The 16,478-nt window shown below is 50.8% G+C and overlaps 1 protein-coding gene across 5 annotated transcripts in view; it reads right to left on the reverse strand.

Annotated features, from left to right (window-relative positions):
- Positions 1-16,478, reverse strand: part of ube2f (ubiquitin-conjugating enzyme E2F (putative)) — a 238,460-nt gene that overhangs the window by 45,948 nt on the left and 176,034 nt on the right. For all 5 annotated transcript variants that reach the window (XM_038787937.1, XM_038787936.1, XM_038787935.1 and 2 more), the window contains 2 exons: positions 7,856-7,926; positions 1,634-1,691 (listed from right to left, as the gene is read on the reverse strand). In XM_038787937.1, the coding sequence (XP_038643865.1) occupies positions 1,634-1,691; positions 7,856-7,926 (129 nt within the window). The remainder of the gene's footprint in view (positions 1-1,633; positions 1,692-7,855; positions 7,927-16,478) is intronic.

The raw sequence follows: 16,478 nt of genomic DNA on the forward strand, positions 1-16,478 counted from the left end.
GCCATCACCATACGAGAAAAAAGGCTCTCACTGTCCACCCTATCTAATCCTCTGATCATCTTGTATGCCTCTATTAAGTCACCTCTTAACCTTCTCTCGAACGAAAACAGCCTTTCAACATAAGATCTTCCCTCTATACCAGGCAACATCCTGGTAAATCTCCTCAGCACCCTTTCCAATGCTTCCACATCCTTCCTATAATGCGGTGACCAGAACTGCACGTAATACTCCAAATGCGGCCGCACCAGAGTTTTGTACAGCTGCAAAATAACCTCATGGCTCCGAAACTCATCCCTCTACCAATAAAAGCTAACACACCGTACGTCTTCTTAACAACCCTATCAACCTGCGTGGCAACTTTCAGGGATCTATGTACATGGACACCGAGATCTCTCTGCTCATCCACACTACCAAGAATCTTACCATCAGCCCAATACTCTGTAGAACAAAGAAAATTACAGCACAGAAACAGACCCTTCGGCCCTCCCAGCCTGCTGGGGAAACCAGAGTAATACAGAGCCAGGGCAAGGTTGGGAAGGGGACAGCTCAGTTAGCAGGTAAAGGGCAGAGGGCTGCTGAATTGATGGTCTCACCATGAAGATTGCTTCAGCTTACATAGGTTTTTCACAAAGACAGATAAGTCATTTAGCATCACCGTGGAGACAGGTTCACATTCTAATTGAGCATAGTTTTCAATCAATACCTTCATCAGGTGTTTTCGCTGAATTGGCAACCCAAGAGCCGTAAGGTTCTATATTACAAGATTTGTCACTGCATTTGCAATGGTAACTGTGATGGTGACCCTTAAAAGTAGACAGCTGAAGAAGGCTGTCTATGGGTGTTAGAGGCAGTGAGGGAATGGGAAGATGAGACTATAGTGATATCCAGAGTCTCTCCTTACTTTATTCCATTCACTGTATGATATTTATGATCCAAAGTATCCAATTTTATATTTTGTTCACCTGCCTAACCTCAATCATGTAAATTTCTAGCTGCATCCACTCCTTCACTGACTTATTTCAGTTTCATCGATCAAATGCAAAGTCTGCAGTTGATTTCTTTATGGAGTCAGTGATTCTAGGTGACCCCACTCAACCTCACCTGCCAGTCTGACCTCTTGCTCAGTCTCTATCCGTGATTCTTGCGGCTTCTAGTTTTGTTAGACCTATTTCTCGTAGAATGCAGCCAGGTCTTTGTTTATCCTTCGATTCAAGGCGATTTGTGGGGCAACATGATTCTGCCTAATCTCAGCTGAATATTGCTATACAGGTTCTAGTTCAGAATAGAACAAATTCCAATGTTATTTCCACTGATGTGACGTCAAAAGGCTGGTTCATCATTGGGTCAGAGATGTTGTCCTCTCTCAGATTAGGGACTGAGCTTTCGGTTTGCAGTCCTGTGCAGGGAAGTGATAGTGCTACTGCAAACATTCCTCACAGTCTGCTTCAGAATCCCAGGATATACACCACCTGAGCTGGTGACACCATGTTCACTGGGGATTCTACAGACACTGCATGGCACCCATTGCTATCCTGCATTCCTGAATACTCAGAACATATTCTTCTGAAAATTCATAGGGCGGGAAGAGGAATGGAAAGGGCAAGGTCGTTTTTGTTTTTTCAACGGAAATTACCTTTAGCGTTCTAGTTGGAGCCCAGCCTGTGCCATCGATGGAGTGTTCCCTCAGCAAGCTGTAAACACAAAAGGAAAATTTCAGCAGGCAGGACGTTAATGGTGTTTTGCCCGGAGGAGTTGCCAACGCCAAAACCCCTGAAAATGAATGACTGTATTGAGGCTTTGCCATGAACCAACTGGCTACACTTCCTAATGGTTAAACTCCTGTTTCCAAATGATTCAAACACAAAAAAGCAGCCTCAATGCACCCTTTAAACTTGTTACCGGATAATTTGTCTTGTTTTATTTTCACTATCAAATGCTCGTCGAGGTTCCGCCAAAACAGCCAAAGTGTTTGGAATTGTTACACCAGAAGCAGCACTTGACAGTTTTAACATGTGCACAGTCAGACTGCAGACACCCAGAGCATGTCTGACCTGCACACATTTGGACCGCACGTAGCCAGAATGCCTTCAAAATGCATGAAGCCAGATTGTGCATATCCAGAGTCTCTTTCGCCTGCATTCAGCTAGAGCCGTGCTCGGTCTGTACAGCTTTGAATCAATATCGTGACAATCTTGGTTGAGGTGATTTTTAATTACATATATCCTGGCTATGCCTATTCAACAGTAATCAAATTACCATAATCCTAAACATATATGTTAAAAAATGCATTTGATTTGAACTAAGACTTTCCGCAGCTCTTTTCATCACAAACTTCTGGTTCTCTACCACACACAGTGAATGCACGTGGTCCCAGATTAAGTTCTGTCCTAATTCTCCTCCCTGTTCAGGGAAAACCAGTTTACAGAAGTATATCTTCATCTCTCACAATTCACAACATATAATTTGATTTATTGATAACCCTATTTGGATGCAACATCAAACTGAGGTCATGCTGAGAATGTAAATGATCCCAGCTTTACTTCAGAGAAGAGCAGGAATAGAACATAGAACATAGAACAGTACAGCACAGAACAGGCCCTTCGGCCCTCGATGTTGTGCCGAGCCATGATCAACTCCCCCCTTAACCTTTTTAGGACACTACGGGCAATTTAGCATGGCCAATCCACCTAACCCGCACATCTTTGGACTGTTCTCCCAAGTATCTAGCACACCATTTATTCCTCAACCAACATCATTAAAACTGTTCAATTGGTTATTTATCTTGCTTCTGCGTGCAAGAGCTTGCTGTGGGCAAATTGGTTGTCCTATTTCTCAGATGACAACAGTGACATAGGAATACTAAGAACATATGCCTTAGGAGGTGTAGGAGGCCATTTGGCACCTCAAGCCTGTTTTACCATTCAATAAGATCATGGCCGATCTGATTATGGTCTCAACTCCACTTTCCTAACTGCCCCAATAACCCTTGATTCTCATGTAGATCAAAACTCTGTCTAACTCAGCCTTTAATCTATTCAGTGACGCAGCCCCCACTGCTCTCTGGGATAGTGAATTCCAAAGACTAACGACCCTCAAAAACAAATTATTTCTCATCTCCAGCTTGAATCAGACCCACCCCCCACTTATTTTAAACTGTGGCCCCTAGTTCTACATTTCCCCATGAGGCCAGAAATACCTCTGTATCAACCCTGTCAGGCCCCCCTCAGATTATTGTACACCTTAACTCATTATTCTAAACACCATTGAGTACAGACCCAAGTTGTGCGCTTGATGAGGGAAAAATATTATATTGGAATTAGTTTTAAAAACTTTAATTATTCACTAAGTGCTGAAGGGGTTAAAACTCTCCTGTATCAATTACACATATAAGCTGTTCAGCTCAAGTTGTTAGCTATAGGAAACGAGCCCAAGGACACATACTGCTGGTGATGGGGCCCCAGGAAAGACAAGATGGCCATCATCAAGGATGGCAATGAACATTGTAGGACCTTTTCACCATTCGTACTGGTGCCATGTTCTCTGGGAAGAGAGACGTAATCATTCAGAATTGGTCATTGTTGTAAAATATATACCTTGGAAAACGGGCATAGTAAGTTAGAAGAGTCAGACAAACAGTTGTTTGACAACCACAGGGTTGATAACAGAAATCGGTGATAAATATTAGAGGGCGGCATGTACATCTTTGTGTTGATTGGATATTATAATTAAGTAGACATGCCTGTGTTATGATTGGTTAATTGTTTTCATATACTATGTATGATGGAGACCTAATCGATAGTCATGATTGGACATCGATAACTAGTAACAAATGATTTATCATAATCAAAGTTTGAGTATAACTGTCGATGTAACCCTTGAATCAGGACTCTCTGGCGTGCCAGCTTAGAATGTCATTAGCCCAGCTATAGCTGTAATAAAGACCTCGTTCATAACTCCAAGAGTCTTTGTCTGGTCTCTCGTGAGTGTGAGGGTGAATAGTCGAATAGCTGTATAATTTCCCCTCAATGGCAACCTTCCCTCGTACTACCCTTCAAAAGGCACTTCATTGGCTGTAAAGCACTTTGGTATGTCATAAGGTTGTGAAAGGCGCTACGTAAATGCAGATTTTCTGCCTCTTTCTTATGGGTGCAATATTGTTATGGCAGTAATTTGCAGATATTTTGATCAGAATGTGGTGCAGTCACATACCTCCAAAGGGTGAAAGTACTCCACTGTCAACAGTGTATGTTTTAGGTTAAAACTAAAAATCAAATTTACTTACAGCAATTGAAATTAACTAAATAATACAAGAAAAAACTGACAGTACAAATACTTAGAAATCAACTACTGAATTTGTCCACAAGAGTTTAAATGATCTTAATCAGTATAGATTTCTTACTGAGTCCAATTGTTTAGATGACTTTAGGGGACACAGGCATTCCTGACGTAATGTTTATACATGTGTAAAGGGAATATTTTTGTCTACCACATGGGGGTCTAAAAATCAATTCTAATAATTTAAAGAATAAAGGCAGCACAGCACGGTGGCGCAGTGGTTAGCACTGCTGCCTCACAGTGCTGAGGTCCCAGGTTCGATCCTGGCTCTGGGTCACTGTCTGCGTGGAGTTTTCCCATTCTCCATGTGTTTGCGTGGGTTTTCCCTCACAACCCAAAGTTGTGCAGGGTAGGTGGATTGGCCATATCTTTTTATTAAAACAGTAAAATATATATACAAGGCCAAACGGTACAAACACTAATTTTTTGTGAAACAGCGTACCCTCCCCTCAGTGCCAACGTACAGGGGGGGGGGGGGGGGGGGGGAAGAGAACCAATGCACCTGGTCTCGCCTCTGTACCAACAGAAGGGAAAGGAAGGAGTGGCAGTGGGAGAGAGGGGAAAGGAGGGTGGTGGCGAGGGAGGGAGTCGGGGTGTTGGCGGAGGCCCAATAGGACACTGCCTGAAACATCTATGGAGGCAGAAAAACAAAAGAACTTTCAATTACAATGTGCCAGATTCTGGGAATCCCCCAGAGCGAGTGAAGGGCGACACAGCATCAGGCACGAGTGAGCCCTGCTAAATTGCCTCTTAATTGGAAAATAAATTTATTAAAGAATGCTGAAAACCTGCATGCTTACTTTGAACACTTACCAGAGAAAGATTAGCAATGCATTGTTTTTATTTCAAAATAAGTCTTTTCTGTCCATAATATGAGAAACGTGAGACATTAACTATCTTCCTTCTAAGAAACCCTGGTGTTCAAACTAGTGACAATGAATTGATCTCACATCATTTCACAATTGTCAGCATCAGAACCAATTCTTCCCAAGGACTGCAACCACACGTCTGGAAGGATATAATGGGCTGAATTTTACCGTGTTCTCACTCCATTCACCCTGTCCCAATACCTGACCACCCCACCGGCTAAAAGGTTTGCCTACGAATCGGACAGCTGGCTGCCCCGCAGCAATTTAAAGCTGGGTGCAAAACTTCCATTCTTCTCTCAGGAGGAAATCCCTCCTTAGAGGGATGCCAGCCAATCCTAGCAGCATCTCCAGGAGTGGTGGTCGCTGCTAGGACCACAGGCTGGTCCACCAAGCCAAAGAATCTGGGTAAGTCCAGAGTCAGGGGTCTCGTTATGGGGGATGTTTCAAGAGACACGAGGAATGGTGTTGACTTTGGGCGGGGCGAGAGAGCCTCCGATCGGCCCAGGTAAGGAGATCTCCTCTCAACAAACACCACCCTGTGCAGTTACAGCTGTCAGGCTTCCTGCATTGTGCTTCCTCACACCATGAGTAAAATATCTCTGGCAATAAAGGTGGGATAAGACCCTTCGTTACCATAGAATTTCTCGTGCAGAGGAGTCCATTGGCCCACAGACCTTGAACCCTACCTAGGCCCACACTGACTCTGAAAGCACGGTAGCACAAGTGGCTAGCACTGTGGCTTCACAGCGCCAGGGTCCCAGGTTTAATTCCCCGCTGGGTCACTGTCTGTGCAGAGTCTGCACGTTCTCCCCATATCTGCATGGGTTTCCTCCGGGTGCTCCGGTTTCCTCCCACAGTCCAAAGACGTGCATGTTAGGTAGATTGGCCATGCTAAACTGCCCTTAGTGTCCAAAAAGGTTAGGAGGGGTTATTGCGTTATGGGGATAGGGTGGAAGTGAGAGCTTAAGTGGGTCGGCGCAGACTCGATGGGCCGAATGGCCTCGTTCTGAACTGTATGTTCTATGAACCCTACTTAGGCCCACTTGTTCGTCCTATCCCTGTAGCCCCATAACCGGCACATATTTGGCCACTAAGCGGCAATTTAGCATGGCTAATTCACCTAACCTGCACATCTTTGGACTATTAATTGGCCACTAAGGTCTTCAATAGGCCTAAGGATGGACAAGTTGTCCAACGCCTCCCTGAGCCAATCAAAATTTCAGACCAATTGATGCAGGTGGGTAAGTGATGGTTGTCCCTTCCCCGCCCCCAGCAGGGAGAGAATAAAATCCAGCCTATTGATTTTGGAGGGAGTCGTGTAGATAACTGGTCTCCAAAGTTTATATTACAAGAAGAGATTAGACAAACTGCAGTTGTATTCCATGGAATTCAGAAGGTTAAGAGGTAATGTATTTGAAGTTTAAGATAATCATGGGAACAGATAGATTCTCCCAATCTACCCTATTTCTACTAGTGGGGGAATCTGATCCGAGGGGACACAGCCCAAGAATGAAAACCAAAAGTGTTGGAAATACTCAGCAGGTCTGACAGCATCTGTGGAGAGAGAAACAGAATTAACGCTTCATTCAAATGAGGCAGCACGGTAGCATGGTGGTTAGCATAAATGCTTCAATGCTCCAGGGTCCCAGGTTCGATTCCCGGCTGGGTCACTGTCTGTGTGGAGTCTGCACGTCCTCCCCGTGTGTGCGTGGGTTTCCTCCGGGTGCTCCGGTTTCCTCCCACAGTCCAAAGATGTGCGGGTTAGGTGGATTGGCCATGCTAAATTGCCCGTAGTGTCCTAAAATGTAAGGTTAAGGGGGGGGTTGTTGGGTTATGGGTATAGGGTGGATACGTGGGTTTGAGTAGGGTGATCATGGCTCGGCACAACATCGAGGGCCGAAGGGCCTGTTCTGTGCGGTACTGTTCTATGTTCTAAATATCCCTTCTTCAGAGAGGTCTAAACCCACCCAGGGACGATGTAATTAGATCAGGCTTATCAATCTTTTCAGAACACGTTGAACCAGCATGGAAGCAAGTAATCCTTGATCCTGAGGGACTGCCCAAGAAGGAGAAGATCTATTCCTACTTTCCTATGTAATTGGAATATACAAATAAACACCCACTGCTTTTCGAAAGATGAATCATTAAATCAGATTGAGTTCAGGAACAACCCTGGATCATTCGACTGATGTCTGGAATTTCTGAATTTAACATTTCTAAGCTCAGAATACATTTCTGTCCTATGGAAATATTGAATGCATCTATGCGTTTGATTATATTGTCCTTTTCCTTAAGAGACTAAGGGATTGTAAGAGTGCAGTCAAATGCAGATCATTCAATGGTCTGTAAAGCTTTCTTGTTTAAAGTTTGAAGCCATACAGGAGATCAGATTGTCAAAGCTTTCCAGCAGTTGGAACCCATCTCAGGAGTCAGGCGTCTAACCCCAGTGATGAATGGATCAGTCAAAAGGCTCAAACGTACTGCCACGTCTGAGTTTGCAAGCTCCACAGTTACTGCCATGGAAACCAGGGAGTCAGCTCAAACATGGTCAGTGCCCAAGGGCCACTTCATGTGTACCTCTTCATTAAAAAATGTGCATAAAATCCATAAACCTGCTGTAACTGAACAAAATCTGAGAACAAATGCAATACCTTAAACAGATTTCTCCCGTCTCGGTGATATTGGGGTGCCAAATTCTGGTCAAACATTTCACCTTGGGAGGCTGCAGAGAAAGAACACAAGATAGATTTCAAGTTCCAAGTTGTGATGATATGGATGATAACTGGTTACCATGACCATGAGCAAAATGGGAGTTGTGCGTGATACATTTGCAAAGTCATTCAGAGGAAAGCCCCGGTTCAACAACAAACTTTCAAGTCACAACTTCCCAAACGGAGATGTGGTTTTACTGACGCAAGAGAAGAGACAAGCTGAAAATAATGCTTCAGATCCCCAAAAACCAAGCAGAAAAAATCAACTCAACAGCATGTGTTTCCCAACATATTCAGAGGCATTTTGCTAAACAACCAATGAATTGCAGTTTCAGGTGTTGAGACATCTCGGCCTACACTTGCATGTCAGATACTGTATTAACCGGCCAACTGGGGAAATGATGAGGGTGTACCAATTTCATTGATACCCATATGCTTCCGATAGCAGTTGCAGGCTTGCTATGTTGCTTTAACCATGGTTGGCACGTGTGAACCTCCACTATCCAAACTCCACACGTCCCACCTAGACACAAGGAAAGGTCCATTGTCAAACTAAAAGGGAAGGATCACAGTTGTAGTGAGATACAGTGTCCGTGTGTGAGAGTGAGAGAATGAGGCTGAGGGGTTGGACGCGGTACCTTGTGTGTGTGTGTGAGGGGCTGGACGAGGTTTTGTGTGTATGTGAGAAGGGTGGGGGTTGAATGGGGTACAGTGTGTTTGTGAGAGTTGGGGAAATGGATGGGGTACAGTGTGTGTGTGTGAGGGTAGGGAGCTGGATGGGGTACACTGTGTGTGTGTGAGGGTGGGGATTTGCGTGGGGTACAGTGTGTGTAAGGGTGGGGATTTGCGTGGGGTTCAGTGTCTGTGACGGTGGGGATTTGTGTGTGGTACAGTGTGGGTGAGGTGGGGAGTTAGATGGGGTACAGCGTGTGTGAGGGTGGGGAGTTGGATGGGGTACAGCGTGTGTGAGGGTGGGGAGTTGGATGGGGCACAGTGTGTGTATGTGTGTGTGTGTGAGAGAGAGAGTGGGGAGTTGGATGGGGCACTGTGTGTGTGTGTGTGTGTGTGTGTGTGTATATGTGAGAGAGAGAGAGAGAGTGGGGTGTTGGAAGGGGTGCAGAGTTTGTGTGTGAGGGTGGGGAGTTGGATGGGGTACAATGTGTGTGTGTGAGGGTGGGGGAGTTGGATGGGGTACAGTGTGTGTGAGGTTGGGGAGTTGGATGGGGTACAGTGTGTGTGTGTGTGTGTGTGTGTGTGTGTGTGAGAGGGTGGGGAGCTGGATGGGGTACAGTGTGTGTGAGGGTGGGGAGTTGGATGGGGTACAGCGTGTGTGAGGGTGGGGAGTTGAATGGGGCACAGTGTGTGTGAGGGTGGGGAGTTGGATGGGGTACAGTGTGTGTGAGGGTGGGGAGTTGGATGGGGTACAGCGTGTGTGAGGGTGGGGCGTTGGATGGGGCACAGTGTGTGTATGTGTGTGTGTGTGAGAGAGAGAGTGGGGAGTTGGATGGGGCACTGTGTGTGTGTGTGTGTGTGTGTGTATGTGAGAGAGAGAGAGAGAGAGTGGGGTGTTGGAAGGGGTGCAGAGTTTGTGTGTGAGGGTGGGGAGTTGGATGGGGTACAATGTGTGTGTGTGAGGGTGGGGGAGTTGGATGGGGTACAGTGTGTGTGAGGTTGGGGAGTTGGATGGGGTACAGTGTGTGTGTGTGTGTGTGTGTGTGTGTGTGAGAGGGTGGGGAGCTGGATGGGGTACAGTGTGTGTGAGAGTGGGGAGTTGGATGGGGTACAGTGTGTGTGAGGGGTTGGATGGGGTACAGTGTGTGTGAGGGTGGGGAGTTGGATGGGCTACAGTGTGTGTGAGGGTGGGGAGTTGGATGGGCTACAGTGTGTGTGAGGGTGGGGAGTTGGATGGGGTACGGCGTGTGTGAGGGTGGGGAGTTGGATGTGGCACAGTGTGTGTGAGGGTGGGGAGTTGGATGAGGTACAGTGTGTGTGTGTGAGGGTGGGGAGTTGGATGGGGTACGGCGTTTGTGAGGGTGGGGAGTTGGATGGGGCACAGTGTGTGAGAGGGTGGGGAGTTGAATGGGGTACAGTGTGTGTGAGGGTGGGGAGTTGGATGGGGTACAGTGTGTGTGAGGGTGGGGAGTTGGATGGGGCACAGTGTGTGTGAGGGTGGGGAGTTGGATGGGGCACAGAGTGTGTGAGGGTAGGGAGTTGGATGGGGTACAGTGTGTGTGAGGTGGGGAGTTGGATGGGGTACAGTGTGTGTGTGTGAGGGTGGGGAGTTGGATGGGGTACAGTGTGTGTGAGGGTGGGGAGTTGGATGGGGTACAGTGTGTGTGAGGGTGGGGAGTTGGATGGGGTACAGTGTGTGTGAGGGTGGGGAGTTGGATGGGGTACAGTGTGTGTGAGGGTGGGGAGTTGAATGGGGCACAGTGTGTGTGAGGGTGGGGAGTTGGATGGGGCACAGAGTGTGTGAGGGTAGGGAGTTGGATGGGGTACAGTTTGTGTGAGGTGGGGAGTTGGATGGGGTACAGTGTGTGTGTGTGAGGGTGGGGAGTTGGATGGGGTACAGTGTGTGTGAGGGTGGGGAGTTGGATGGGGTACAGTGTGTGTGAGGGTGGGGAGTTGGATGGGGTACAGTGTGTGTGTGTGAGGGTGGGGAGTTGGATGGGGTACAGTGTGTGTGAGGGTGGGGAGTTGGATGGGGTACGGCGTGTGTGAGGGTGGGGAGTTGGATGGGGCACAGTGTGTGAGAGGGTGGGGAGTTGGATGGGGCACAGTGTGTGAGAGGGTGGGGAGTTGAATGGGGCACAGTGTGTGTGAGGGTGGGGAGTTGGATGGGGCACAGAGTGTGTGAGGGTGGGGAGTTGGATGGGGTACAGTGTGTGTGAGGTGGGGAGTTGGATGGGGTACAGTGTGTGTGTGTGAGGGTGGGGAGTTGGATGGGGTACAGTGTGTGTGAGGGTGGGGAGTTGGATGGGGTACAGTGTGTGTGAGGGTGGGGAGTTGGATGGGGTACAGTGTGTGTGAGGGTGAGGAGTTGGATGGGGTACAGTGTGTGTGAGGGTGGGGAGTTGGATGGGGTACAGTGTGTGTGTGTGTGTGAGGGTGGGGAGTTGGATGGGATACAGTGTGTGTGAGGGTGGGGAGTTGGATGGGGTACGGCGTGTGAGGGTGGGGAGTTGGATGGGGTAGTGTGTGTGTGTGAGGGTGGGGAGTTGGATGAGGTGCAGAGTTTATCTGATAGGATGAGGATTTGTGGGGAAACTGAGGATTTTAACACGCTAAGACTGCAGAGTGACATTTGCTGACAAAATAATAAAGCTGTTACGCTGTGAAAAGCTGCAGCACCGTCTGTCCTGCAAGCCTCCAAAAGGCTAAGAAAGATGGCCATTCTGTAACAAATTTCCTCCCAGCTAAACAAAGACAGTTATTTAGCAGATTCTTATATTGATAAAAGGAAAGTAATATCAGCCAGTTCAGATACACACGAATGGTTCTGCAGTTTAGTATGCTGCACAGGATCTGCAACCTTCATCCATCAGCAGGAACCTGCTTTATTGATGACAGCCTGAACTTCAGTTTGTGTGGGTAGGAAGGGGCTTGGTTTATCTGAGAATCGTATCATAGAATTTAGAGTGCAGAAGGAGGCCATTCAGCCCATCGAATTTGCACCGGTCCTTGGAAAGAGCATTCGGCCCATCGAATCTGCACCGGTCCTTGGAAAGAGCACCCCACTTAAGCCCATACCTCCACCCTATTCCCGTAACCCCACCTAACCTTTTTGGACTGAGGGCAATTTAGCATGGCCAATGCACCTAACCTGCACATCTTTGGACTGTGGGAGGAATCCGGAGCACCCGGAGGAAACCCACACAGACACGGGGAGAACATGCAGACTCCGCACAGACAGTGATCCAAGCCGGAATCGAACCTGGGACCCTGTGAAACAACTGTGCTAACCAATGTGCTACCGTGCTGCCCTACTGAGGATTGTTCCGAGAGTTAATGGCTTCTCTATAATATCCCTACAGATGCCACATACCCACCCAGAGACCAGTGCCTTTATCAGAATACAATGGCACAACTCCATTCTGATCCAGATATACTGTCATGGAAATAATCATCCACAGGATCAATGCAGTCCCCCCAGGATTCACTAGCATTAAACGCCAGCCATGTTGTTGAGTCAATCCCAGGCCCTTCCTCACAATTCAGAGTCATTCCCAGACGCTTCCCTACAATCCAGTCACTTCCATTACCCTTCCCCACAATATCCAGAGACATTCCAAGACACTTTTGCAAATCACAAACCAGGGTTACTCCCAGACCCTTCCCATATCATAATCCAGAGTCACTCGCAGAGCTTCCGCACTTCATAGTCCAGTGTCACTCCCAGAGCCTTTCCCACTATCCAGTCACTCCCAGAGCCTTTCCCACAATCCAGTCACTCCCAGAGCCTTTCCCACAATCCAGTCACTCCCACACTCTTTTCCCAAAATCCAGAGTAACTCCCAGATATTTTCCCAATATCCCGTCACTCCCAAACACTTCCCCACAATCCAGAGTCACTCCCAGACCATTCTGCACAATCCTGAATCACTTCCAGAGATTTCCCCACAATCCTGAGTCACTCCCAGACTCTTCCGAAAATCACAACCCGGAGTCGCTACCAGACCCTTCCCAAATCACAATCCTGGGTCACCCGTAGACCCTTTCCCAGATAATTTTGGATTTGGTGATGTGTAATGAGGCAGACTTGATTAGGGAACTTATGGTGAAGGAACCCTGAGGGAGCAGTGACCACAATATGATAGAATTTACCCTGCAGTTTGAGAGGGATAAACTGGAATCAGGGGCGGGATTCTCCGTAACCCTTCGTAACGCGGGTTGCCTGCGAAAAAAATCGGTGTTAATCACTCCGGCGCCGGGGCCTTCTTTAAGGCCGCTATTCTCCGTTCCCGGAGGGGCTAGCAGCTGACTGACGCGATACGCGTCAGTTTCACCAGCTGCGGAAGTGGTGAGACCCGGCGTTTTTTGGAGGATAAGGAGGAGAGAGACGGGGGGGGGGGGGGGGGGGGGGGGGGGGGGCGGGGGGGGGGGTGGTGTGTGTTCCGGCATTTGGGGGGGGGGTGTGTGTTCCGGCATTTGGGGGGGTGGGGGTGTGTGTTCCGGCATTTGGGGGGTGGGGGGTGTGTTCCGGCATTTGGGGGGGGGTGTGTTCCGGCATTTGGGGGGTGTGTGTTCCGGCATTTGGGGGGGGGGGGGGGTGTGTTACGGCATTTGGGGGGGGGGGTGTGTGTTCCGGCATTGGGGGGGGGTGTGTTCCGGCATTTGGGGGGGGGGGGGGTGTGTTCCGGCATTGGGGGGGGGGTGTGTTCCGGCATTGGGGGGGGGTGTGTGTGTTCCGGCATTTGGGGGGGGGGGGGTGTGTTCCGGCATTTGGGGGGGGGGTGTTCCGGCATTTTGGGGGGGGGGGGGGGTGTGTGTTCCGGCATTGGGGGGGGGGGGTGTGTTCCGGCATGGGGGGGGGGGGGGGTGTGTGTTCCGGCATTGGGGGGGGGTGTTGTGTTCCGGCATTGGGGGGGGGGGTGGTGTGTGTGTTCCGGCATTGGGGGGGGGGGGGGGTGTTCCGGCATTTGGGGGGGGGGGGGTGTGTTCCGGCATTTGGGGGGGGGGGGGGTTGTGTTCCGGCATTTGGGGGGGGGGGGGGTGTGTTCCGGCATTTGGGGGGGGGGGGGGTTTGGGGGCAGCGGCGGGCAGAGAGGGGGGGCGACGGATGCCCGGGCCAACGCACCGTCGCCCCCCCCCCCTCTGTCCGCCGCTGCCCCCTACCCCAACCCCCCCCCTCACCACCCCTACCCCCTTCACCACCCCTACCCCACTCCAACGCCGCACCCACCCCCCCCACTAACGCCGCACCCCCCCCCACTAACGGAGGAAGGAAGGGGGGGAGGAGGAAGGAAGGGGGGGAGGAGGAAGGAAGGGGGGGAGGAGGAGAGAGGGGGGGGTGTGGGTACCGGCCTTCAGAGGGAGGGGGACGGGGTGTGGGTTGTGGCGTTGAGGGTGGGGGGGCGTTGAGGGGGGGGGACCCGGCGTTGAGGGGGGGGGGGGGACCCGGCGTTGAGGGGGGGGGGGGACCCGGCGTTGAGGGGGGGGGGGGGACCCGGCGTTGAGGGGGGGGGGGGGACCCGGCGTTGAGGGGGGGGGGGGGCCCGGCGTTGGGGGGGGGGGGGGGACCCGGCGTTGAGGGGGGGGGGGGGACCCGGCGTTGAGGGGGGGGGGGTTGCGGCGTTGCGAGAGATGGGGGGCGGCGTTGGAGGGGGGTAGGGGTGGTGGGGAGGGGGGTAGGGGCGTTGGAGGGAGGTAGGGGTGGTGAGGGGGGGGGTGGTTAGGGTAGGGGGCAGCGGCGTACAGGGGGGGGGGGGCGACGGTGCGTTGGCCCCGGGCATCCGTCGCCCCCCCCTCTCTGCCCGCCGGTGCCCCCCTCTCTGCCCGCCGCTGCCCCCCCCTCTCTGCCCGCCGCTGCCCCCAAACCCCCCCGATGCCGCAACCCACCCCCCCCGATGGCCGCAACCCCCCGATGGCCGCAACCCACTCCCCCGATGGCCGCAACCCACTCCCCCGATGGCCGCAACCCCCCCGATGGCCGCAACCCCCCCGATGGCCGCAACCCCCCCGATGGCCGCAACCCCCCCCGATGGCCGCAACCCACTCCCCCGATGGCCGCAACCCCCCCGATGGCCGCAACCCACTCCCCCGATAGCCGCAACCCCCCCGATGGCCGCAACCCACTCCCCCGATGGCCGCAACCCCCCCCGATGGCCGCAACCCCACCCGATGGCCGCAACCCACTCCCCCGATGGCCGCAACCCCCCCCATGCCGCAACCCACCCCCCCCATGCCGCAACCCACCCCCCCCCAATGCCGCAACCCACCCCCCCCCAATGCCGCAACCCACCCCCCCCCAATGCCGCAACCCACCCCCCCCCCCAATGCCGCAACCCACCCCCCCCCCCCCCCAATGCCGCACCCCACCCCCGACACTGAACGGCGTCAACCATCATCAATGGTTGACGCCGTTTTAAATCAACTGTGATTTTCGCCGACGTGACCCGTGGCCACGTCGGCGGGACTTCGGCCCATTCGGGCCGGAGATTTAAGGTCAGTGCAAATAAAATGAAATCCCGCCGGCGCCAGCTGTTTTCACAGGCTGCCGACGGGATTTGCACAACGCCGGTTTTTTACCGGCGGGAGAATTCGAAAACCTGCGGGAGCGGAAATAACGCCGCTTCCCGCCAATTCTCGGACCCTGCGTGGGGTCGGAGAATCCCGCCCCAGATGTGACATATTACAATTGAGTAAAGTAACTACAAAGACATGAGGGAGGAGCTGGCCAGAGTTGATTGGAAAAGGAGCCAGCCGGGAAGACAGTGGAACAGCAATGGCAGGAGTTTTTGGGGGTTATTCGGGAGGCACAACAAGAAATTCATCCCAAGGAGCAGGAAACATGCTAAGGGGACGACAAGGCATCCATGGTTGACGAGGGAAGTCAAGGACAGCATAAAAGCTAAAGAAAAAGCATACAAAGTGGCAAGGATTATTGGGAAGCCAGAGGATTGGGAAGCCTTTAAAAGCGAACAGAGGACAACTAAAAAAGCTGCAAGGGGGAGAAGGTGAAATATGAGTGCAAGCTAGCTGGTAATATAAAGGCAGATAGGAAGAGTTTTTTTTCAATATATAAAAGGTAAGAGAGAGGCAAAAATAGACATTGGGCCATTGGAAAATGTGGCTGGAGAAGTAATAATAGGAAACAAAGAAATGGCAGACGAACTGAACAGTTACTTTGCATCAGTCTTCACGGTGGAAGACACCAGTGGGATGCCAGTGCTCCAGGAGAACCAGGCGGCAGAGGTGAGTACAGTGACCATTACTAAGGAGAAGGTTCTGGGGAAACTGAAAAGTCTGAAGGTGGATAAATCACCTGGACCGGATGGACTAAACTCCAGGGTTCTAAAAGAGATAGCTCAGGAGATTGTGGAGGCAATGGTGATGATCTTTCAGGAATCACTGGAGGCAGGAAGGATCCCAGAGGACTGGAAAGGGGCTAATGTAACACCGCTGTTTAAGAAGGGAGGGAGGCAGAAGACAGGAAATTATAGGCCGGTTAGCCTGACTCCAGTCATTGGTAATATTTTAGAGTCCATTATTAAAAATGAGATCATGGAGTACTTGGAAGTGCATGATAAAATAGGACTGAGTCAGCACAGCTTCGTCATGGCGAGGTCATGTCTGACAAATCTGTTAGAGTTCTTTGAGGAAGTAACAAGGAAATTAGACAAAGGAGAACCAATGGACATGGTTTAGTTAGATTTGACAAGGTGCCGCATAGGAGACTGTTAAATAAGTTAAGAGCCCATGGTGTTAAGAATAAGATCCTGGCATGGATAGAGGATTGGCTGACTGGCAGAAGGCAGAGAGTGGGGATAAAGGGGTCTTTTTCAGGATGGCAGCCGGTGACTAGTGGTGTGCCTCAGGGGTCGGTGCTGTGACCACAACTTTT

The sequence above is a fragment of the Scyliorhinus canicula genome, chromosome 2 (assembly GCF_902713615.1).
Source record: "Scyliorhinus canicula chromosome 2, sScyCan1.1, whole genome shotgun sequence".
NCBI classification, from domain to species: domain Eukaryota; kingdom Metazoa; phylum Chordata; class Chondrichthyes; order Carcharhiniformes; family Scyliorhinidae; genus Scyliorhinus; species Scyliorhinus canicula.